General features: G+C 40.4%; 1 protein-coding gene across 1 annotated transcript in view; it reads right to left on the bottom strand.

Annotated features, from left to right (window-relative positions):
- Positions 1–26,841, bottom strand: part of LOC126278450 (intraflagellar transport protein 43 homolog) — a 110,926-nt gene that overhangs the window by 2,730 nt on the left and 81,355 nt on the right. Inside the window, exons 6-7 of the mRNA XM_049978573.1 lie at positions 1,356–1,428; positions 1,138–1,273 (exon numbers count right to left, since the gene is read on the bottom strand). Of these exons, the coding sequence (XP_049834530.1) occupies positions 1,138–1,273; positions 1,356–1,428 (209 nt within the window). The remainder of the gene's footprint in view (positions 1–1,137; positions 1,274–1,355; positions 1,429–26,841) is intronic.

Here is a 26,841-nt window from a genome sequence, read left to right as displayed (position 1 = left end):
GAATAACTTCATATCAGTTATTTCACTTTTTGTCCTTGTTTCTTCCTTTAGGGAGAAACAAACAGCTCTGAAAGCTTGGTAGCATTTTTTCCTTGTTTTGATTGTTTTCCATCAATTTTACTTGGAATACTGTGTCCTGAAGTAGAGTAGTGGCAGCCATTTACTGTATGTTGAATTTTCTCAGGCAATGGGAATATGTGGTTGTCCTCTTCCTCTTGAAGAAACTATTTACATGTGTATATGTCAGAATAATGTGGAACATATTGTTTGAAAAGTGAAATAATGACTACACTTAAGAGCCAAACCAATGTAATAGCATTTGCAACTCTGAGAGACACTCACAATATTACCGAGCGAGGTGGCGCAGTGGTTAGCACACTGGACTCGCATTCGGGAGGACGACGGTTCAATCCTGTCTCCGGCCATCCTGATTTAGGTTTTCCGTGATTTCCCTAAATCACTTCAGGCAAATGCCGGGATGGTTCCTTTGAAAGGGCACGGCCGATTTCCTTCCCAATCCTTCCCTAACCCGAGCTTGCGCTCCGTGTCTAATGACCTCGTTGTCGACGGGACGTTAAACACTAACCACCACCACCACCACCACGCTCACAATATTCAACAATATGAAGGGAAAAACTTAAATTAATTAAAAGTTATCTGATATAGCACATACTGTTATAAATGTAGTTTTGAGGGTGTGGAGTTTTTTCTTTGGAACAAAAAAGCAAACCAAGAAAAGGAAAAGGGACAGAGGAAAGAAAACAGTTGTGAAGTGGACCATAAAACAATGAGATGCATGGCCAAGAGAGGAAAAGGGACAGCAAACTATAAAAAATTTAATAATATCCCACAGTACACAATACCTAAGCAGCTTGGTGGTACAAAATGCCACCTGGGAGAGAATGAGTATGCTAACATGGTGAGAAAAGATATTTTCTCACAGGTCTGCATAAAAATTACAAAAACAATGCAACTGTATTAACTGAGGTGCCTACAAACTCAGTAATATTTGACAGTTACAAAGAAGACTCTGGGTTATTATTTTATCTGGTAGTGTAGTGAATAGAAACAGGAATTTTATTTGGTAGTATAGCAGATATGAACAAGAAGTTTTTGAAACACAAAATCGTAACTTACCTCTTTTACATCATTTTCTGGTCTAAGGCTTTTTGTAAGGAGCTGTAAATTAATGTTTTCCAGAGTCCCAAATGCTGAATGTTTGAATAGATCAGAGTCAAGCTCTTTATATGCTGCTACTTTATTCAGATTGACCCTGGGAAGAAAAAGAATCATATCTTTGGTAACTCCACAATTAGCTGCACAAGCAGTCATAACATTCCAAGTATAGCACTTACGATGGAGTACTGGCAATCTGTGTTGTCAAGTCTTCATCTTGTATGTCATCCAGGTCTGGTATTACTGGTATATCTGTGAAAATGCGACACCAGCATTTACAAGGAACAGTTGCTTAATTGCTCATTATATATAGAAAAATAATAAAGTTTTCATACTCAAGCATAATTCTGAGATTTAAGCACCAGATATTTACACACTGCTGTAAGAAGTTCAAAAACGTAGGTCCTATTTTGTTATTAGCACAGAGTGTGTTTGGCTAAGACTGACCTATTTTCCCATTGATCTAAAACCAAAATGAATAAAGCCAGAGACATGCAACACACACACACACACACACACACACACACACAGCCCACATAAGCTGATTTGTCACTTGATATGTTTAGTTTCCAATGAGGTTGGGGAACCAGGATATTTAAGTTACTGAAACAGTACTCGTCCAACGAGAAAAACAAATTGTGGTATAATTTCCCAAGTTTTCATACTCCAGTGTAATGTAAAGATAGCTCATTATTTTACATACTTGTATCCACACATCTGGGTGCTCTTGATGAAATTTTTCTGTAGTGGAGGAGACAAAGCAGACTCTTACTGCCACTCTGGCGATGGTGGGGAAAATTTGGGTTCAGACAGTGCACCTTTTATGTTTTTTGTTGCAAAATAAAGATGTGTGCCTGATGAAGGCACTGAAGTTATAAACTATAATGTGTAATGGAGTCTTCAACATTTTTGAGTTCTTTACTTCTATGCATTCAAAGAGGAAATGTTTCTGGCTGTGACATGCAATGCACACAGTTCTCTTATTCAATGCATTTTCTTCATGGCTGACACAGATATACCTAGAGCCACCTCCTCCACTAATGAATTCATTAAATAGTTTGACTAGTTTAAATAAGGGGCATCAACCTTAATACAAAAATGAGAGACAATAATAAAAAAAAAGCCACACCGCTCATTTCATTCGCTCTACTGATTGCACTGAGACTTCAAATGCCAACTAACTGTAAGGAAATTATACACTGCAAAATGTCTCCTCTTAACAGTCCAGCTCATTGCTTCCAATGTTCTCAAACCCCCAGAAAATTTTTTTAGTACTATGCTTTGCACAAAAAAGTAACAGAAAATATACAGGAAAAATGACATTTCAGTTGAGCTGGAAATGCACAGCAGTTGATTGTATTTTTTTTTTAATAATTCACTATTTGGCGCAATCACACTAATTTCAAACAAAATTACCAGTTTGGACCAGATCAGCCATCTTTAGATCTACAAGAATAGATCTGAGGATGGCAGATGCCAGCCAAACAGGTCATTTCATTTTACTTTAGTCTTACTGTGCTGGCCAACAAATTATTTTTAGAAAACCACATATTTCAGTTCCCAATTAAACAATGAGATTTATTTCCACCTTGGCATATCGTTCCAAATCTCTCTCTCTCTCTGTCTGTCTTTTTACCAACATCACTTCCAGTTAAGACGTGAGCTCTGCAATCTAACATAAGGCAGTTACCTGATTAATAACACCCACATGGGCTAAATCACTATACACTAGCCTTTTAAAAAGAAAAAGACTATGCCTACAAAAGGAAGTGACTGTTTCAAATATTTTTCTGTATTTGTCTTGATGACTTGGAGATACACAAAACCAGTTGTAGATTTCTCTTACCATGTATTCTATGTTTTGGAGTATAGTGTTTTCTGCAGTGTGACTCACTGCCAGCTGTAAATAATGACATACACAATGCACACGTGTGAGATTTGGCAGTCCACAATCTGTTTTTAAAATTCTGTGTAGCCCATTATTCACTTCTTTTGTATGTCCATTCTTCTGAATGAAGGTCAGAGGGTCTTCAGCCATGTAATAGAAAGAGACACCTGCAGCTATTCTTCCAATGTTATTTATTATATAGCTACCATTTTCGGTGCTTAAGTACATCATCTTCAGGCCTTAACTGATTTTGATGGGGTTAACTCCCTTCGTATGCATGATGCCACCAGTGGCTGATGTCTGTGAACTAATTTATGAAGGTTGTAGCAGCGATGTTGTGTCTACAACCATTTACCACAATTTATTACCATAGTTATGTCATTAGCCAGTTGAGACTGGATAAACTTCACATAAGTACAGCATAATTAATGTCATTTCATATGGCAGTACATTGTTTAGGGTGTCCAATTTGCTGCTTCAGTGTCAACAAACTCATTTAAAGTGTACAGTGGTTTTAGGTATAGATTTTTTTGACATCTTTCTTTGATATTTCACCAAGTCCAAGGACTGCATTTAGTATTTAAATGGTTGAACATTTTACCCATTCAACCACCTATTGATTCCTGCCAGAACTAATGTGTTGTCTGTGCCTATTCCAATCAAATTTCCAATTTCCAGGTGGTCGGCCAGATATTTTGCATCAGCTTTATCGATGGGAGTAAGCAATAAAAATGTTGGCACAATTTTTTTTGTGTTTCACTACTAATATCTTATTGCAATTCCTAGATGATTTAAAATACTTATTTCACTGGCTTTGTTCATCAGCAGACTTAATTTTTCATTACTAATATGAGCTCGCAGTACTTCCGTGAAGTGTGGACCCAACTCTTCACTTATTATGTTTGAACACTTTGTTCAATGTAATTGTAGGTCTGTGGTGGGTTTAGAGTCAGAAAATATATTTCCACGCAATTCTCCCAGATGTTCCACAGTCAAAACTGAACAATGTTAGTGGCAACGTCTTCTGTGCAGATTTTAAGGCAAGACTCATTTTGTGGTACATGGTTTCAGGATGTTTTTTTTTAATTTAATTTTATTGCTCAGTTTAGCATAAAATTCAGTTTGGTAGTAGCAACACATGCTTTTAATATTATTCCAGGGAACTAGTGTCAGACACCCCTTGAATTCAGGTTTATTCTCCCATACATTTCTGTATTTTTGTGTGTAGCACTCGAACGAAAAACTTTAAACGATTACCAATTATATCATTTTTATTTACTAAGGTTTAAATTTGTATCAGTTTTTTGCACTTGGTGGCCATGTGATATGATTGTTGTTCACACTGGGGTGGCTGTACCTATGGTGTTGCGAGTCGGTCAATACCACCTATGATGCTTGAACAAAAACTGTCACCACTCTGATTTCATCTGCCTTTGAGGCTTTAACAAAGACTGCCAACTCTTTGATTTCATATATGTTGAATTATTGATGTTACTCAGTCAAAAGTTAACTTTTGCTAAGTAATGGATGTGTTTATCTTGGTTCCACTATTTTGACATCTGGAAGACAGTTATAGAGGTGCATTCCCATGTATGTAACCCCTTTCTCATATTGGCCGGTTCAATGCTGAGTTACCCTTAATTTCTAGCAATTCTTGGTTTCATATTGGTGTAACTGTTGATTTTTTGGTAGAGATTACTGAGTTTTTTGGTGAATGTCAGCATTCTGTAGATGTAGACATTTACTGCTGTTAGGATGTTAAGTTCTTTGAATTTTGGTCTACAAGTAGTACACCTCTTTTGCCTTGTCATTATGCAAATGACCTTTTTCTGTATAATAAGGATCTTATTCACATTTAATGCACTCCCCAGAGTTAAATCCCACAGGGCATAATGGAATAAAATTATGCATAGTAATACACTCCTGGAAATTGAAATAAGAACACCGTGAATTCATTGTCCCAGGAAGGGGACACTTTATTGACACATTCCTGGGGTCAGATACATCACCTGATCACACTGACAGAACCACAGGCACATAGACACAGGCAACAGAGCATGCACAATGTCGGCACTAGTACAGTGTATATCCACCTTTTGCAGCAATCCAGGCTGCTATTCTCCCATGGAGACGACCGTAGAGATGCTGGATGTAGTCCTGTGGAACGGCTTGCCATGCCATTTCCACCTGGCGCCTCAGTTGGACCAGCATTCGTGCTGGACGTGCAGACCGCGTGAGACGACGCTTCATCCAGTCCCAAACATGCTCAATGGGGGACAGATCCGGAGATCTTGCTGGCCAGGGTAGTTGACTTACACCTTCTAGAGCACGTTGGGTGGCATGGGATACATGCGGACGTGCATTGTCCTGTTGGAACAGCAAGTTCCCTTGCCGGTCTAGGAATGGTAGAACGATGGGTTCGATGACGGTTTGGATGTACCGTGCACTATTCAGTGTCCCCTCGACGATCACCAGAGGTGTACGGCCAGTGTAGGAGATCGCTCCCCACACCATGATGCCAGGTGTTGGCCCTGTGTGCCTCGGTCGTATGCAGTCCTAATTGTGGCGCTCACCTGCACGGCGCCAAACACGCATACGAACATCATTGGCACCAAGGCAGAAGCGACTCTCATCGTTGAAGACGACACGTCTCCTTTCGTCCCTCCATTCACGCCTGTCGCGACACCACTGGAGGCGGGCTGCACGATGTTGGGGCGTGAGCGGAAGACGGCCTAACGGTGTGTGGGACCATAGCCCAGATTCATGGAGACGGTTGCGAATGGTCCTCTCCGATACCCCAGGAGCAACAGTCTCCCTAATTTGCTGGGAAGTGGCGGTGCAGTCCCCTACGGCACTGCGTAGGATCCTACGGTCTTGGCGTGCATCCGTGTGTCGCTGCGGTCCGGTCCCAGGTCGACGGGCACGTGCACCTTCCGCCGACCACTGGCGACAACATCGATGTACTGTGGAGACCTCACGCCCCACGTGTTGAGCAATGCGGCGGTACGTCCACCCGGCCTCCCGCATGCCCACTATACGCCCTCGCTCAAAGTCCGTCAGCTGCACATACGGTTCACGTCCACGCTGTCGTGGCATGCTACCAGTGTTAAAGACTGCGATGGAGCTCCGTATGCCACGGCAAACTGGCTGACACTGACGGCGACGGTGCACAAATGCTGCACAGCTAGCGCCATTCGACGGCCAACACCGCGGTTCCTGGTGTGTCCGCTGTGCCGTGCGTGTGATCATTGCTTGTACAGCCCTCTCACAGTGTCCGGAGCAAGTATGGTGGGTCTGACACACCGGTGTCAATGTGTTCTTTTTTCCATTTCCAGGAGTGTATTTTATCAGGGTTTCCATGCTGACAATTTCACTTAACTTCCTGATAGCAAAACAAACCAAATTGAGCTTATGACATACAATATGGATGCACTCTGACCATGTCATTTTGTCAGCTATGCAGGGACCCAAAAATTTTGCACTTTTCATTTGCTCAAGTCTGTTGCCATTACTTTTTAATTCTAACAAATTTTGTTTGGTCTTGCTATTTTTAAAACAGATAAAATTGATTTTTTTTGGAATTTGGTTCTAATCTATTACTGTTAAACCACTTATCAAGATAACAAAGAATCCCTTAAGTGTTTAGAGCACATTACTCTGTATTTTCACCCTTTATCACAATATTGGTATCATCAACAAAAAGGATGATCTTATTTTGGATACCATTGGGAAGATCATTTACATAAATCAAGAAGAGTAATGGCCCAAGCACACTTCCTTGTTGTACATTGTGTATAATTTTCTTTGTATCTAAGTAACATTTATTCCCTTTTTCATCTGATGTTTCCACTTTCTGATACCTGTTTGTGAAATAGGATCTCAACAAGTCCAACACAGTACCACTGATCCCATAGAATTCTTTCTCCAGAAGTAATTTGTGAATTACATGGTCAAATGCTTTAGATAGGTCACAAAATATCCCTATTGTAGTTTTTTTCTTGTTAAAAGCATCTAGCACATAGTGAGATCTTGTGCAGCAGTAGTGGTGGACTTATTTTTCTAGTAACCATGTTGACTTTCATCAACCTGTTGTAGAGAATGCATTCAAAGATTTTTGCTAATGTTGGTAAAATATTCACAGGTCTGTAATTTTCTGGTTCTCTTGCATCACCGTTTCTGAATAAAGGTATTAATCTTGCAGTTTTAAGGCTTTCTGGTAACACCCTCTCTGCCATTAAATACTTTGGCCAGAGGTTTAGCTATAAAGGCAGAAGCCAGTTTAACAAGCGTATTTGATATCCCATAAACATCCTGTGTCTCAGTGTTTTTCAAGTTCTTTATAACTCTAATTATTTCTCCTTTACTAGTAGAAAACAAGTAAATCGAACTACTTAATGGCTGTTTCTTCAGCTTTAACCCATTTAACGCACTAGTTGCTGAGATTGTGATATTGTCTGTCATATATTTGCAGAGATTTATAAAGTAGTTATTGAAGACATTCACTATTGATTTAGGGATTTTTATTAAGGTGTTATTCCAGCTAATTTCTTTGGGACAGTCCTTTTTAATCCTTTTATGACCCATTTCTCCATTTAAGATTTGCCATGCTGTCCTTGCCTTGTTTTCTGAAAGACTGTTAGCCTTCTCAATAGCCTTTTTCTAAGCACATTTTATAACTTTGTGTCATATTTTCTTGTACCTAGTATAATACATCATGATATTTTAGCCTCTGTTTTGCATTTAACTAGTCTATGCAACACTTTGAACCTACTACTTGATATCGTAATGCCCCTACTCATACAGTTATTGTTATTTATACATTAAAAACAAAGATTCCAAGACTTACCAAGCGGGAAAGCGCCGGTAGATAGGCACAATAAATAAAACACACAAAGACACACACAGAATTTCTAGCTTTCCTGCAGACATCTATTTAAGGATCTAGGGATCCTCACAGTAACCTCCCAGTATATATATTCACTTATGAAATTTGTTGTTAATAATCCTACCCAGCTCAAAAGTAATAGCAGTGTGCATAGCTATAACACCAGGAGAAAGGATGATCTTCACTATACAGGGTTATATCTGACTTTGGCACAGAAAGGGGTAAATTATGCTGCCACAAAAGTCTTTGGTCACCTACCAAACAGCATCAAAAGCCTGACAGATAGTCAACCAACATTTAAAAATAAATTAAAAGACCTTCTAGATGACAACTCCTTCTACTCACTGGCAGAATTTTTAGATATAAATTAAGGGAGGGAAAAAAAACTAGCTTAAACATTAGTGTCATGCAATATTTTGTGTAATGCAATATCTTGTACAGACATCTTTTATTAACCTGACACGTTCCACATCATTACGAAGTGTCGTATTCATGATCTATGGAACAAGTATTAATCTAATCTAATCTATTTAATATTGTCAGTTAGAGGAAAGTGTAAGTAGATGAAAGACAAACACTAGCTTCACTTTACAAAGGTTTATTCAGCACTTGCACATAAAAGAGCATGGAGCAAACTGCCTCCACTCAGAACACATACGGTATATACCAGGTGGTCCATTGATCGTGACCAGGACAAATATCTCACGAGATAAGCATCAAATGAAAAAACTACAAACAACGAAACTTGTCTCGGTTGAAGGGGCAAACCAGTTGGAGCTATGGTTGGCCTGCTATATGGCGTTCCCATAGGTCAAACGGATACCAACAGCGTTTTTTAAATAGGAACCCCCATTTTTTATTACATATTCATGTAGTACGTAAAGAAATATGAATGTTTTAGTTGGACTTTTTTTTTTTTTTCCCCCTCCCCCCCCCCCCCCCCCCCACTTTGTGATAGATGGCACTGTAATAGTCACAAGCCTATGGTTCACAATTAGTAACAGGTAGCTTTTTTAACTTAAAATACAGAACGTAGATACATTTGAACATTTTAGTTCGGTTGTTCAAATGTGATACATGTACCTTTGTGAACTTATCATTCCTGAGAATGCATGCTGTTACAGCGTGATTATCTGTAAATACCACATTAATGCAATAAATGTCTCAATGATGTCCGTCACTTCAATGCATTTGGCAATACATGTAACAACATTCCTCTCAACAGCGAGTAGTTTGCATTCCGTAATGTTCGCACATGCATTGACAATACACTGACGCTTGTTGTCTGGCGTTGTCGGTGGATCATGATAGCAAATATCTTTCAACTTTCCTCACAGAAAGAAATCCGGGGACGTCAGATCCGGTGAATGTGTGGGCCATGGTATGGTGCTTCGACGACCAATCAACCTGTCATGAAATACGCTATTCAATACCACTTCAACCGCACACGAGCTATGTGCCGGACATGCATCATATTGGAAGTATATCGCCATTCTGTCATGCAGTGAAACATCTTGTAGTAACATCGGTAGAACATTACGTAGGAAATCAGCATACATTGCACCATTTAGATTGCCATCGATAAAATGGGGGCCAATTATCCTTCCTCCCATAGTGCTGCACCATACATTAACCCGCCTTGGTCACTGATGTTCCACTCGTTGCAGCCATCATGGATTTTCTGTTGCCCAATAGTGCATATTATGCCCGTTTACGTTACCGCTGTTGGTGAATGACGCTTCGTCGCTAAATAGAACGCATGCAAAAAATCTGTCATCGTCCTGTAATTTTTCTTGTGTCCACTGTCAGAACTGTACACGATGTTCAAAGTCATCACCATGCAATTCCTGGTGCTTAGAAATATGGTACAGGAGCAATCGATGTTGATGTAGCATTCTCAACACCGACGTTTTTGAGATTCCCGATTCTCATGTAATTTGTCTGCTACTGATGTGCAGATTAGCCGCGATGGCAGCTAAAACATCTACTTGGGCATCATCATTTGTTGCAGGTCGTGGTTGACGTTTCACATGTGGCTAAACACTTCCTGTTTCCTTAAATAACGTAACTATCCGGCGAACAGTCCAGACACTTGGATGATATCATCCAAGATACCGAGCAACATACATAGCACATGCCCGCAGGGCATTTTGATCACAATAGCCATACATCAACACGATATCGTCCTTTTCCACAATTGGTAAATGGTCCATTTTAACATGGGTAATGTATCACGAAGTAAATACTGTCTGCACTGGCGCAATGTTACGTGACACCACGTACTTATACATTTGTGACTATTACAATGCCACCTATCACAAAGCAAAAAAAGTGGTCCAACTAAAACATTCATATTTCTTTATGTACTACACGAATATGTAATAAAAAATTGGGGTTCCTATTTTAAAAAATGCAGTTGATATCCGTTTGACCTATGGCAGCACCATCTAGTGCACCAACCATAGCACCACCTGGTTTCCCCCATTAAGCTAGACAAGTTTTGTTCTTTGTAGTTTTTTTGTTTGACACTTATTTCGTGAGATATTTGGCCCAGTCATGATCAATGGACCACCCTGTATACAGCTACAGAACATTCCAGTACAATGACTCTTGCCTCTGTGGATACTTCTAGAATGTATTCGAACCGGATATAGAAATTAAAACGTTTCAGTTTAGGTTAGTTTTGAACTCATGACCCTCTATGCAACAATCTAGTATAACCACTACACTATGGCGACTGCACTACTTGGCTTCTTCTGCGACATTGCTCCTTCGTTAAGAGAACAGCGTCTCGGTGTTACGTCCTCCCAGTCCAGGAACAAGTCACAGGTCCTCTGACTCCCGATGACTGATGTTCGCCCTGGAAGTGATCTTCTTAGAACTTCCCTTGCTGCTATGTTCTTTGGTACCTTTTGTGCTTGTTGCCTGTCACTGGAGCTTCTAATTTACACTGGGTTGCAGGATCCTTATAGGGCTTCATTCGAAGGATGTGGACCGTATCTCTGATCTTTCGTCATCTTGTGTCGGGGTCAAAATCTTCAACTTCATAAGTAACATCAGACAACTGTCTTACAACCTTATAAGGTCCAGAAGATCACCAGGCCGGTAGACAACAGGGTGGTGGCTCGCGCCATACCTTTTGCGATCGTTTTCTTGAACCTGCAGCAGGCAGAGTCGAGCCAATTCCCAACCTTCCTCAGCTCTGGTTAACACCTGGCTGATGTAGTCGTTGTGCATGTCATCAGGGTGTAACGGAAACACAGTGTCCATCATCATCATCGCCTCACACCCATGCACGAAGAAAATTGGCATAAATCCTGTGGTGTTGTAGGCAAACGTCACAAAAGGTAGCACCTCATCCTAGTTGCTGTGCTCAACATTGACGAACATTGATAGCATGTAGGCCAAGGTCTTATTAAGGGCGGTCTAAGGCGCTGCAGTCATGGACTGTGTGGCTGTTCACGGCGGAAGTTCGAGTCCTCCCTCGGGCATGGGTGTGTGTGTTTGTCCTTAGGATAATTTAGGTTAAGTAGTGTGTAAGCTTAGGGACTGGTGACATTAGCAGTTAAGTCTCATAAGATTTCACACACATTTCTTATTAGGGCGTTCAGTAAGCCTGCTAGTTTATGGATGGTAGGCAGTCATCATGTGATGAGTAATGTTGCACCGATGGTTTATTTCTGTCACAAGATTCAATGGAAAAACTTTCCCTTGATCCTTGATTAATGACCTTGGGACACTTTGTTTTAATACTATGTCTTCTACGATGAATTTGGCTACCTCGAATGCTTCGGCTATTTTCACAGCTTTTGTAATGGCATAGTGTGTCAGATAATCATTGAAAACAATAATCCAATAGCAGACATTGGAAATTGTTCAAGGAGGTCAATCCCAACATGCTGGAAAGGTGTTTCGGCTGGTGGAATTGGTATGAGTTGGCCAGGTGGTTTCTGAGGAACTGCCTTTCTCCTCTGGCAATCTCGACAGTGCGACACATAATGATGAAAACTCCTATATGAACTGACCCGAAAAATCTCTTGCAGATCCTATCGTATGTATAATAAATCCTAAATGCCCGGCCTCAGGTGTGTCATGGAATTTCTGTAGAACTTCTAAGTGCATTTGTTTAGGAATCACTAGTAGCCACCTCTTTCCTAACAGATCAAAGTTTTTCTTGCAGAGTAATCCATTAACTACCTTAAATTGTCCTTTCACATCCTCTGGGCTATTTAAGGCAAGCATAATTTGAGATATCTTGGCCTCCTTCTTCTGCTCGGAAAAGAGATCCTGGAGTGCAGCGAGACGGTCACTATCTTCATTAAAGTCTTGATGGTCTTGCACAGGGTTTCTTGAGAGACAGTCAGCATCTTAGTGTTTTCTCCCACTTTTTTTACACTATGGTAATGTCATACTCTTGAAGACATAGTGCCCACCTGGTGAGTCATTCTGTTGGATCCATACGACCTGCCAACCAACAAAGTGAATGATGGTCTGTAACAACTGTGAAAGGCCTTCCACAGAGATACTGCCGAAATATGCACATGGCCCAGATCACAACAAGACCTTCTCTTTCAGTAGTTGAGTAGTTTCTCTCGGCTTTTGTAAGTGTCCTAGAAGCATAGGCTATAACCTTCTCTTTTCCATCCGAAATTTGCACCAAAACAGCACAGATCCCATACCCACTGACATCTGTGTGTAGTTCTGTAGGAACTCTCTCATCATACTGACCACATACAGGGTCAGTCATCAGAGCTTTTCCCAGCACGTCGAAAAACTCTTGCTGAGCACCACCCCAGATAAATTTAGCATCGGCTTTTAACAACTCTTGGAGTGGCCTGGCTTTGATACAAAAGTCTTTGATAAAATGATGGTATTAAGAACACAATCCGAGAAAGGTTCTCACATCTCTAATACTTTTAGGAATAGGAAATTCTGTTATAGCTCTCACCTTTTCTGGGTCTGGCTACACACCTTCATTTGACACAAAGTGCCCAAGTATTTTGATTTTTTTTGCTCCAAAGAGACACTTTCTTGAATTAGGTTTCAGCCTGGCTTGTTGGAGACACTTAAGAATTGTCCTCAGTCTTTTTATGTGTTCATCAAATGTCTCTGAGAACACTATAATGTCATCTAAATAACAAAGACACGTCAACCACTTCAGGTGCCTTAGAAGATTATCCGTCATTTGTTCAAAAGTTGCTGGTGCATTACACAAACCAAATGACATTACCTTAAACTCATACAAGCCCTCAGGGGTGATGAATACAGTTTTCTCACAATCAGCCTCATCTACTTCGATTTGCCAGTATCCCAAGTACATGTCCATGCTTGAGAAAAACTTAGCCCCCTTCAGACAATCTAGCGTATCGTCAATTCATGGAAGAGGGTAAATGTCCTTTTTAGTTATCTTGTTACACTTCCTGTAATCAACACAAAAGTGCCAACAGCCATCCTTTTTCCTGACAAGAACCAGTGGTGATGACCATGGGCTCTGCGAAGGCTGAATGATGACATTTTTCATCATTTTCTCTACCTCATCGTGAATTATTCGATGTTTCGTTGCTGACACATGGTATGCTCTCTGGCTTATGGGTTGATGGGCTCCAGTGCTAATCCGGTGCTTCACCGTTGATTTGTCTAATTTGTTCTTCACCTGTGGATTGAAGCACTCAGAGAACTCTTGAAGAATGGCAAGCAGCTTCTTCTGTTGTTCCTTAGTGAAATCTGGTGATAGTCAAGGTAGAACATCGTGTCTCGTAGTGGTAGCACTAATTTCACCCACAGACTCGGCATGGGAGGTTTATATGATGCTCAGCTGTTCTGCAATTAACGGCTCAGCTTTTGCTATGCTCATGCTTCTTGGTAGGATCTGCGGTTCTCGGCGGCAGTTAACTATCCACAATTCACCAAATCCATTCTTAAACATGACGACAGAGGCTGGGATAACCAATTTATTCTTCAGTAGTAGGCTTCTCTTAAATTTCACTACAAGATCCATGGGTTGATGCATGGCATGAAACGACAGTTACCTTTCTAGCACTGATTGCAGTAATGATCACTTCATGCAGCACACATAGTCTCCACAGACTCGGACGCGCATCTTTCTGTCCACAGGACATCTTCCTGTCCATCTCATCTCGTCTAGCATAATCTTCAAGCAACCACAATCTATAATTGCTTGAGAAGTTTTCAAACAGTCCAATCCGAGAATGACGTCATGATTACACTCTTGTAGATGATGAATTCTAAGGGCTGTGTATGGCCACTTAAACCCACATGAATGACACATCTTCCTGTAGGTTTTCATGCTTCCCATTAGCCACCTTCAACAGAGATGTTTTGCTGTCGACAAATACGGTTTTCTGCAACTGGCGATGGTACTATGTCGTCCTGCACCCACATCTTCTTGTTCATCTTCGTTGTTCCAGAGATGGCATTGGCTAATGTCTCTCTGTTGTTTTCTGGTACAGGTGTCATCAAATATCCATTGCCTTTCTTGACAATAGCGCACCTCACGTCCCAGTCGTCCACAGTGGAGACATACTGGTTGGTTATCCTAGATTCTCCAGACATCAGTTTTCTTGGTGACCAAACAGGTTCCTCATGCGGCATTGTAGGAATGTAACTTTGCCTGGATCTCGACTTTTTTACTGTTTTAAAGGGAAATGAAGGACAAAAGATTGGGTTCAATGTCCATTCCAGTTCCTTCCTTATGACCTCATGGAGCGTCTTGGTTTTTGGCTCACCATGCAATCTAAGTGCCTTCTGAATTTCCTCTCTCACTATCTGGTGAAAAACACTTGTGAAATCAGTTTCTTCCTCCATCATAGACATTGAAATGACATTTGGAAGCCGTTCAAACTTCTTGCATGTAATTCTTTTTTGATGCATTGTCTCGATATACTGGCACCATTTTATGATGTCGTCTTCTGTCGAAACCTCCTTCAGGAGTAGTGCTCGAAATATGTCCTCAGCAACACCCTTCATGAGATGTGCAACCTTATCTTCCTCCTTCATTTGACAATCCACTGTTTTACACAGCTTCAAGTCATCTTGAATGTAGGATGCTGTCATTTCTACTGGGTGCTGCACCCTGCACTTTAATTTATCTTCAGCCTTGTACTTCTGTCGTTGTGTGTCGCTGAAATACTTCCCCAGTTCCACCTGGAATACTTCCTTGCTTCTTAACTTCTCCTCGTTGTTCTCATACCATTGCTCGGCAGTGTCCTCTAAGTAGAAAAATATGTTAGCCAAACACTCGGTGTCATCCCATTTGTTAAATTTGGCTATACGCTCATATACCTTCAGCCCCTTCTTTGGATCTTGGCCATCATCACCAGAGGACCCATAAGGATGTCACATATGGTGGCACACAGTTGCTGTCATCATGATGTCTTCTTCTTCTTCTTCTTCTTCTTCTTCTTCTGTTTCTGATATATTGCAATCTGTTGAATATGGCTTGAACTCAGGTTTCTTGCCACGTAAACAGCAGCTCTGTCATGGCACGATGGGAGCCACTGTGTTGTCGATAATATACAATATCACAAGTTCCAATGCCCAGTGCCTCCACCAGAATAATGTCACATAGAGGGAGGTGTAAGAAGATGAATGATGAACACTAGCTTCACTTAACAAAAGTTTATTCAGCACTTGCACATACAAGAGCGCAGAGCGAACTGCCTCCTGCCAGAACACATATGGTAGACATACAGCTACAGAACATTGCAGTACAATGATTCTTGCCATTTGTGGATACTTCTAGAATTTACTGGAACCAAATATAGAAATTAAAATGTTTCAGTTCAGGTTAGTTTTGAACTCACCTTCCTCCATGCAATAATCTAGTATCATAACGACTACATTATGGCAACTGCGATACTCAGCTTCTTCTGTGACAATATTATACTTTCTGTCCATACTGCAAGCTATATTAAATATACAGAGTAGTTTGTGCTGAAAGAAATAAATGAAGTATACAAGACGAAGTTAACACCTAATGGTGAAGTTTGAAAAGTAGTGACAAGATTGAAGGTGACACTTAAAAGATTTTTTTTTTAAATTTTAGCCTGTGGGTTTAAAAATAAGATTGAGTTTCACAATTTTAACATTTCATTCTCCACTTCTAATATATTTTTTTTTCTGTGGCAAATTGAAAAACTGAATGACCCAGTCAGTTACATTTAGTTGTTGCACGCTACTTATGAGAAAACAAAATCAGCAACCACATTATTCTGTCTATCTGTAGGAGGTACTCTCAGAAGGTGGTAGGTCAATTTCAGTAAAGTATTCACTATCATGTAGCCAGATTCTTCAGGATGATTTAGTACACAAATTGTGTGAAATGCTCCTATTCAAAATTTTAAATGCTTACTTTTTATTGCGGGAAGAAAGCATATGTGGCATACCAGAAGATACTAAAGATTTTAGTACACAACAAAGAGGAAGCCATTTACCTCAAACAGTACCTAAATCAAAGATTAGTCGGAACACTTCAAGGAATAAAATTGTTATAAAGGAGATTGCAGGAAAAAAAAAAAAAAATGGATGACTTGCAAGCCAAACTATGTAAATGAGGCTATAGGCCTACTGCCAATCAATTGGGATATTATTTAAGACTTGTTTCCAGACAAATCAGCACAGAGGAAGGAAAAAGTCACATGGTAAATATTTCTGTTAAATTGTGAAAACCGGTCGCTACATTTCATGTAAAAATACAGATGGCAAATTCTGTATAGTTATTATGTTGTTGTCGTAATAGTAGTTGTTGTTGTGGTCTCCAGTCCTGAGACTGGTTTGATGTAGCTCTCCATGCTACTCTGTCCTGTGCAAGCTTCTTCATCTCCCAGTACTTACTGCAACCTACATCCTTCTGAATCTGCTTAGTGTATTCATCTCTTGGACTCCCTCTATGATTTTTACCCTCCACGCTGCCCTCTAGTACAAAATTGGTGATTCCTTGATGCCTCAGAACATGTCCTACCAACCGATCCCTTCTTCTAGTTAACTTGTGCCACAAATTTCTCTTCTCCCCAATTCTACTCAGTACCTCCTCATTAGTTATGTGATCTACCCAACTAATCTTCAGCATTCTTCTGTAGCACCACATTTCGAAAGGTTCTGTTCTCTTCTTGTTCAAACTATTTATCGTCCATGTTTCACTTCCATACATGGCTACACTCCATACAAATACTTTCAGAAATGACTTCCTGACACTTAAATCTATACTCGATGTTAATCTATACTCGATGTTAATATATTTCTCTTCTTCAGAAACGCTTTCCTTGCCATTGTCAGTCTACATTTTATATACTGTCTACTTCGATCATCATCAGTTACTTTGCTCCCCAAATCGTAAAACTCTTTTACTATTTTAAGTTTTTCATTTTCTAATCTAATTCCCTCAGCACCACCAGACTTAATTCGACTACATTCCATTATCCTCGTTTTGCTTTTGTTGATGTTCACCTTCTATCCTCCTTTCAAGACACTGTCCATTCCATTCAACTGCTCTTTCAAGTCCTTTGCTGTCTCTGACATTATTACAATGTCATCAGCAAATCTCAAAGTTTTATTTCTTCTCCATGGATTTTAATATCTACTCCAAATTTATCTTTTGTTACCTTTACTGCTTGCTCAATATACAGATTGAATAACATCGGGGAGAGGCTACAACCCTGTCTCACTCCCTTCCCAACCACTGTTTTCCTTTCGTGCCCCTTGACTCTTATAACTGCCATCTGGTTTCTGTACAAATTGTAAATAGCCTTTCGCTCCCTGTATTTTAGCCCTGTCACCTTTAGAATTTGAAAGAGAGTATTCCTGTCAATATTGTCAAAAGCTTTCTCTAAGTCTACAAATGCTAGAAATGTAGGTTTGCCTTTTCTTAATCTTTCTTCCAAGATAAGTTGGTTGGGTGATTGGGGGGAAGAGACCAAAGAGCGAGGTCATCGGTCTCATCAGATTAGGGAAGGATGGGAAAGGAAGTTGGCAGTGCCCTTTCAAAGGAACCATTCCAGCATTTGCCTGGAGTGATTTAGTGAAATCATGGAAAACCTAAATCAGGATGGCCGGATGTGGGATTGAACCGTCGTTCTCCCGAATACGAGTCCAGTGTGCTACCACTGTGCCACCTCGCTCAGTTTCTAAGATAAGTCGTAATGTCAGTATTGCCTCACGTGTTCCAACATTTCAACGGAATCCAAACCGATCTTCCCCAATGTCAGCTTCTACCAGTTTTTCCATTCGTCTGTAAAGAATTCGCATTAGTATTTTGCAGCTGTGACTTATTAAAATGATAGTTCGGTAATTTTCACATCTGTCAACACCTGCTTTCTTTTGAATTGGAATTATTATATTCCTCTTGAAGTCTGAGGGTATTTCGCCTGTCTCATACATCTTGCTCACCAGATGGTAGAGTTATGTCAGGACTGGCTCTCCCAAGGCCGTCAGTAGTTCAAATGGAATGTTGTCTACTCCCAGAGCCTTGTTTCGACTCAGGTCTTTCAGTGCTCTGTCAAACTCTTCGTGCAGTATCGTATCTCCCATTTCATCTTCATCTACATGCTCTTCCATTTCCATAATATTGTCCTCAAGTACATTGCCCTTGTATAGACCCTCTATATACTCCTTCCACCTTTCTGCTTTCCCTTCTTGCTTGGAACTGGGATTCCATCTGAGCTCTTGATATTCATACAAGTGGCTCTCTTTTCTCCAAAGGTCTCTTTAATTTTCCTGTAGGCAGTATCTATCTTACCCCTAGTGAGATAAGCCTATACATCCTTATTTTTGTCCTCTAGCCATCCCTGCTTAGCCATTTTGCACTTCCTGTCAATCTCTATTTTGAGATGTTTGTATTCCTTTTTGCCTGCTTCATTTACTGCATTTTTATATTTTCTCCTTTCATCAATTAAATTCAATATTTCTTCTGTTACCCAAGGATTTCTACTAGCCCTCGTCTTTTTACCTACTTGATCCTCTGCTGCCTTCACTACTTCATCCCTCAGAGCTACCCATTCTTCTTCTACTGTATTTCTTTCCCCCTTTCCTGTTAATTGTTCCCTTATGCTCTCCCTAAAACTCTGTACAACCTCTGGTTTAGTCAGTTTATCCAGGTCCCATCTCCTTAAATTCCCTTCTTTTTGCAGTTTCTTCAGTTTTAATCTACAGTTCATAACCAATAGATTGTGGTCAGAGTTCACATCTGCCCCTGCAAATGCCTTACAATTTAAAAATCTCTGTCTTACCATTATATAATCTATCTGATTACTTCTAGTACCTCCAGGATTCTTCCATGTATACAACCTTCTGTTATGATTCTTGAACTAAGTGTTAGATATGATTAAGTTATGCTCTGTGCAAAATTTTGCCAGATGGCTTCCTCTTTCATTTCTTACCTCCAATCCATATTCACCTACTATGTTTACTTCTCTCCCTTTTCGTACTCTCGAATTCCAGTCACACATGACTATTAAATTTTCATTTCTCTTCACTACCTGAATAATTTCTTTTATCTCATCATACATTTCATCAATTTCTTCATCATCTGCAGAGCTAGTTGGCATTATTATAAGAAATCCTATTTTTGGCTTCAGTCTGGGACCCTGGTCAAGTGTTCATTTTATCTATAAATGACAAACACATGTACCAATAGGTATTACAGCAAATACTCAAGCACCATTATTAATGCACCTTCACTACCATGCAAAATTACTGGATCATGATTTCATTGTCACTGAGAAACATATACTTATTACCTCCGTATATGTAGGTATTGTAGTAAATCTGCAATCTGTAGCTGACACACTCTGGGCCTACATTCAAAGCGATTCACAGTGGAAAAAATTTTTCCTCTATTGCAGAGACTCGTGACACAGACATACTTTCTGAATTACCAGCTTTTGAAAAGGTTTTGTAAAAGGAGTGTTTATTTTCACTTGCGATGGTGGCCCTGATGAAAATCCACAAAACAAGTTAGTTTCAGCTGTACATCATTTCAAAGATTTTGACATGGATGCTATTCACATTGACACAAATGCTCCAGGATGAAGTGTTTTTAACAAAGTGGAATGACGAATGTTGCCTGTTAGTTTTGAGCTTAGTGGTGTGTGTTAAAAAAAGTTTTGGTTCAGATCTTGATTCCAGTAATAGAACTACAAAATTGGAGCTAGAAAAACAGAATTTTGAGAGTGCAGGCACTATGTTGGCTAATATTTGAAGCCAATTGCTCATTGGCAATTTTCCTGTGGTTGCCAGATACTTTGGACCAACAGATACCAGACTGAATATCATACAGGCTAGGACATTGAAAAATGACAATACTTGGTACGCAAATCACGTACATGAATCACAATACTTTTTACAAATTGTAAAATGTAAGGTTGTCGATTGTTGCGGTGTGCGATGATCTAGCCTGTGCCAATTGTTATGAGAGGTGTTTCAGACTAAAGTTAGGTATGTACACATGCATTGTAAATGAAGACTCTGAAGGTACATTTGCTCTGCTCTCACTGTAGCTATCTTTGGATCTCTAAGCGTCATCATCACATGTGAATCAAATTCCGTATGATGTCTATTGCCCCAGTATCAATGCATACTTATTTAAATGATGTGTGGAACATATTTTTCATCATACAAAGCCACTCCTAACACATGCATTCACATTAGACCCAACAACAGTTTTTGCCAATCACAAAGATTCATCCTCAAAGGATTGCAACTAGATGTGTTAGGGAAGTTCTTTGATAAACAATGATGATGCTATATGGTTGGATGAAGATGATGTGGACACACTGAATGTTCCTAACAGCCAAATCGAGAACAAAGTGACTGCTATGGCAATCATAAATAATATAAAGGAATGGCTCAAAGTCCTTGAACACAAGATGAATAAATTTTGTATCATTTGTTTCATTTGTTATGTTTTGCAAATTTTCCAAAATGTTTGATTTATTCTTAATTTTATTGAAAACAAAATATTTTGTATAGAAACACATGAATAATTTTGGGACTACTGTTTTAATATAATAATTTCTAAAAAGTGCAAAATACGTTACGTCACTCCAGGGGAGAAGCAGGTCACACAAATGTGACCACCTATGACAAGGAGGAGTAAGGGGGTGTGGGTGGGGGTGGGGGGGAATGGTTGGGGGGGAGGGGGGGGAACACACTCCAGAAACCATGAAATTCATGAAAGATAATTTATGGATGGCTCCTAAAACAGAACTGGAATTCCATCAGGGTCTGGTACCTTATTTCTTTTTAGCTGCTTCAATTGCTTTTCAGCACCAGGGATGTTTATTTCTATGTCATCCATTGGGACAACACAGTATCTAGAGACATTGTAAAACTTACCAACATGTGCACACACACATCTGTTGCACTTTCAGATGAGTGACCATGGTTTTCAACATAAGACCTAGAACAGTAGCTTAACTTCATGCTTTGATGAGGAAGTTCTAATCAACGCACACAATTTACTGAGATAATCAATAAGATTGATACAAGATTCCATACTGTCTGTTACATACATTTATTACTACATAAATGTATAAAACATTACAAATGATACATACACTCAGCAGATTTCATTTAAATTTACAAGACCTAACAATTACATACTCATTGATTAGTGCTGAGCTGTTCAGTTTCTTGAGCAATTTGTTCCTGTTGAGGACTTCAGTCCAAAGAATTCTTTGACGCAACTCTCCATTAATCTATCCTGTGCAAGCCTTACCCTCCACACCTCCTTCCATTACCAAATTGACAATTCCTTGATGTCTCAGGATGTTCTATCAACCAGTTCCTTGTTTTAATAAAGCTGTGCCACAAATTTCTTCGTCCCCAATCTTAGTCGCTACCTTCTCGTTTGCTATTTGATCTAACCAACTAATATTCAGTGTTCTTATATAGTATCATATTTCGAAAGCTTCTGTCTTCTCCTTACCTGAGCAGAACTACTTATTGCCCATGGTTCACTTTTACACAACGTTACACTCCAGACAAGCACCTTCAGAAAAGATTTCCTAACAGTTAAATTCATATTTAACTGCTCAGGACATGTCCTGAGCATCTATGGAGTGTGGTTTAATGACAATGAAACTATGAGTAGGCTACAAGTTGTTGGACATCCACATCTAATCAGGGAATGTGTAGCTCAGGTCTGTAAGGCAGGATAGATATCAGTCTGTGGTGAATGTGAAGACAGAGGAGATGCAAGTGTTTTGGATCACTGTATTCAGCACACATTGTTGTTCATGGGACTCCACTGCAGACAACCTCTACTTGTCCCCATGCTGACCTAGAAACACTATTATTTATGACTGCAGCAGGCACTGGAACATTGATATTTGACTATGGTTAAGGCAATTTGTTGAGTGGTCAGATAACTGTTCTGTTTGATGGAACACTGTGTGTGAATGACTTTAATTTTTATGACAATATTATGAAAACTATAGATTGCTACTCACCACATAGTGGAGACATTGAGTGGTAGATAGGCACAACAAAAAGACTGCTAAACAAGTAAGCTTTCAGCCAAAAGGCCTACTTCTGGAGTAGACAAAACACACACTCATTCATGCAAACACAACTCACACACACGACATGTCTTCGGCTGCTGAGGCCAGCTAGAGACAGTAGTCATGTGTGTGTGTGTGTGTGTGTGTGTGTGTGTGTGTGTGTGTTGTCTACTCCAGAAGAAGGCCTCTTGTCCGCAAGCTTACTTGTTTAGCACACCTTTTGTTTTGCCTTTCTGCAACTCAACATCACTTTATGTTTGCATTCTATCCTTTTCATAAGATTATCATTATTCCCTCCTAGATTTTCCATTGTTTGATTAACTGTCATGAACTATATAATAAGAAATGCTAACAGCATAGAAATAGCAGAAAATTTATCTAATGTAAAAAAGTAGTGATCTACTGGCACTGAATGTAAACAAGGTTATTACAATACTATTGAGTGATAGTTGTGACAGGTGAATCTGTCTCATCCTTGGGTCTGAGTGAGCTCCTCCTTTTTCACCTTCCGCAACGAACCCCCCTCTCCACCATGAGGAAGGAGCTAATTGTTCTGAAAGCTTCAGCTGTAACTGTCTGCTAGACTGGGGTATGTACTTCCTATCACTGTTTCCCTATCAAACAGGAAGCTACATTCATCTGTCAATCTTCTGTCCCTGGACCATGAAGGCATTGGCATTCTTCTCTTTACAGGTGTTTTGTCACCTAACTGATTGTTTAATTAAAGAAAAAGGAACAGTGGAAAGCTACAGATCAATGATATCCAGTAAATGTGATTAACTTTGAATATATTGTAGAAAAGAGACAAATGTGAGACAGTCCTATCACAGTGTTTTACAAAATGCATCCACAATTCCGAGTAATGTGGCAAAATGCCCCTTGCAGTAGGTCAAAGACTGAAATATGAAGTACATCGAAAAACAATGAAAACCAAACAAAAATACATCCAACCCTAGAGACAGTGAGGAATGTTTCATTGGGAAGATTCAAGACAATGAGAGATCCTGGACACGAGTTCTGTAAAACAAATACAGAAAATGAACAACATAGCTTACAACATTATGATTGGTGGAGTCACACTGCCCGATGCTCACAGTGCAAATGGCTTGAGTGCAAGGTAGCAACTGATGTGGCTGTTGCAAACAAGGAGATGGTCTCTCGCTGCTTTTATTCAACACTGTCTTTTACAAATCTTGGGAAGAAAAAGTAAAAGGAATTCCATTAGGAAGAAAATGTCCAAACAAGATGATCATAAAATGCCTGGCATTTGCATATGACCTGACAATACTCAGCAAAAATAGACACAAAGCACTGTAATACTTACGTGAAATCTCTGCCAAAACAGTTCTACAGATATCAAGAGACAAAATGCAATGCATAGAAAGAAAGAACATAACAACCAAGCCATCGACACAAAATATGGGAAGATTAACAGAGTGGAAAAATTCAAGTATCTTGGGGAATTTGTAAAAATAGGAGGATCAAACAATGCATCCAACACAGAAAGAACAAAAAACTTCATCAAAAATACAAACTGATGTGGAAACACTACAATAAAAGAAATATTTCAAGACAAGCCAAACTCAGGCACTACTACACAGTTGTATTACCAGAAGCACACTACGCATCAGTAACGACCACGATCAAAGCATTGTGCATCACAGAGACAGAAGAAACGGAACATAAAATCCTCAGAAAAATTTTTGTTGCACTACACAGCAATGATATATGGATGAGGAGACCAACCAAAGAATTATGTGAATGCACAGACAGGCTCACAGACATGATCAGAAAATGCCGACTAACATTCTATGAAAACATACATAGAAGAACAACAACAGACACACAATGAGGATTTTTGTTGTAGTAAACAGTTCAATCAAAAAACCAATTGGTTTCAAGAAATACAAGAAGACCTAAAACAAGCATGGGTCAGTATTGATATATAAGACACGAGACAAGTTCAGAAACATGATTATGAACATGAAATCTGAAATAAAAGAAGGGAAGAAAACAGGCAAAATATGGACAGAGAAAAAGAAAACGAACACAGCCAAAGAATGAAGAGGTTTTGGAAAAAGAAAAAGAAAAGGAAACCAGGAAAAATGAATAATCATATAAAATTCAAGTTAACCACTGTCCTGGAGGCAAAAATGTGCAATAATAATAATAATTTAATGGTGAATGCAGAAATTACTTCACACCATCTAATAGATGGTCCTCCATGCAGGCAAATCAGTGGTGGTATCTATTCTCCAAGGAAAACTAATCTAATTACAAAAATTCTATTTAGTTTCATGACTTTTCAATGAATGATCTATCCTGCATGCAGTATGCTTTCAAAAGGTCTGCACATTACACAGCACTACTAAACTTGTTGTTTGCTGGAGATACGCATTGCCTAGCAATTCTGTCTCATAATTTTATAGTTTTCTCAAGTGAAATTTCCTTCCAATAAAGCCACATTTTTGTTTCATATATATTATGGCCTCTCTTGCTGTTTTAATCTGTTATCCCTTATTACTAACTTGTTGACTCCATGTCCCTACAAAGTACTCAAAATCAAACCCAATAAAAGTGTAACAACAGAAGAAATGATAAATGGAATATAAAAAATTGCTTGTTTTCTGGTAAGTTAGAAAAAATACACTTCATTCACTTCTGTACAAGGTGGATACATGACTACTCATAATAACAGGGTAATGGGAAAAGAAAAGTCATAATACTGAATACTGATGGATGTGGATAGCCATTAAATCTTGAATGCTATGTATGAGTAAACATAAACCTACTGCTGTGTTCTATAGATGATGCAACATTTTTGCACTTATGATTGACAGAACACGTAAATAACTATGCACCTAACTAAGCTCCCAGGTTATCACATATTGCCAATTGTCAGTGTAGTAGCACGGTTCACATTTTACGTCGCACTTCAGAGTAGACCGGGAACTGTCTGCTAGGCATGCCCGATGTGAACTGACTGGGCACGGCCCGTGCTGCCTGAGTTGTTGTTCCGCCGGCAGAGGGCGTGGCCAAATTCTCGCGTGTCCTCTGGTGGACGGGACTTTACCTGCGGCAACTACTGTCTGTGACACGGCATGACGATGTGCGCCTCCCGCACTCTTTCTGGTGGCTACTGCACTCCTCCTCCTTCGGGTGGGGGATGAAGCCACTGTGATCCACTGCGTCGGAAGGTGGAGCGTCTTGCAGGATTGATGACCTCCACATCCATCGTAAGGCTGGAGTTGAGGGGATCTGCCAACCCTCAAGCTGGAACCTTCGAATACGGTTGGAAGTGACCCACACAAAGAGGCCCCCGTCGTCCCACCACCAGAGCCCAGAACGGGCGACAAGCCATCGAACTCCGGATCCCGGTCCACCTCAGGTGGGGCAAGACCCAATGGTGGGGACGATGGGGAAGGGACGACCACAAGTGAACCAGCCTCCTGAGAAACTGGGCCGGCGAGGGTGGTCGGCTCTCACAGGGGCATCTCTAATGATGGCAATACCAGTGCTGGAGCTACTGGAGGCCGCCAAGGCTGAGAGCCATCGCAGTGTGGCTGAATCACAGGGGGGAGGGGTGGTAGCGTCCCCTGAGAAACCAACACAGGTGTTGGCAATGGGAAAGCCAGTGCTCGAGGGGTTGGAGGGTGGGTGCCCAAACATGGACGTAGCTGATTTTGGTGATGACGTACCTCCCGGTCCTCCGTCTGCAAGGTATAGAGCCGGCGGCCATTTCAGTGCAGGACCACCACCAGTATCCAATGTGGATTGCGACCAAACCCATGTGCCCAGACCGCCATACCCGGTGGAAAGCCGGCAAGGACCGGGCCGAAGGAGGTGCAGCAGAGTCCAAGGTTGGCGCCCATGGAGGAGCTCTGCGGGGCTGCGTTCTCCCATAGGTGTGGGCCAGTATGCCGTCAGGAAAAACATCAATGCCTCCTCCGCAGGAAATTCATGCACATACTTTTTCATATGTGTCTTAAATGTGCGCACGATGCGCTCGGCTTCCCCATTCAATTGTGGATGAAAGGGGGAGAGCAAATGTGCCGAATACCGAAGCGCCTACAAAAATCCTGGAAGGTCTGTGACATAAACTGATGTCCTTTGTCTGAGACCAGGGTGACTGGCAGACCTTCAACAGAAAATATTTTTGCTAGTGCCTGGATTACAACCTCTGAAGTGGTTGAGGAGCATCAAACTACATATGGAAATCGGGAATAAGCATCAATGACAATGAGCCAAAAGCCATTGAGAAATGAGCCCGCAAAATCGATGTGAACACGTTCCCATGCCTGGGTTGCAGGCGGCCATGAAGAGAACGCTGACCTGGGAGATGCCTGTTGGCTCGCACACTGGGAACAGGCGGCCAC

The sequence above is a fragment of the Schistocerca gregaria genome, chromosome 6 (assembly GCF_023897955.1).
Source record: "Schistocerca gregaria isolate iqSchGreg1 chromosome 6, iqSchGreg1.2, whole genome shotgun sequence".
NCBI classification, from domain to species: Eukaryota; Metazoa; Arthropoda; class Insecta; order Orthoptera; family Acrididae; genus Schistocerca; species Schistocerca gregaria.
The sequence above is the reverse complement of the archived record's forward strand: the minus strand, read 5'-3'. Positions and strand labels throughout refer to the sequence as shown.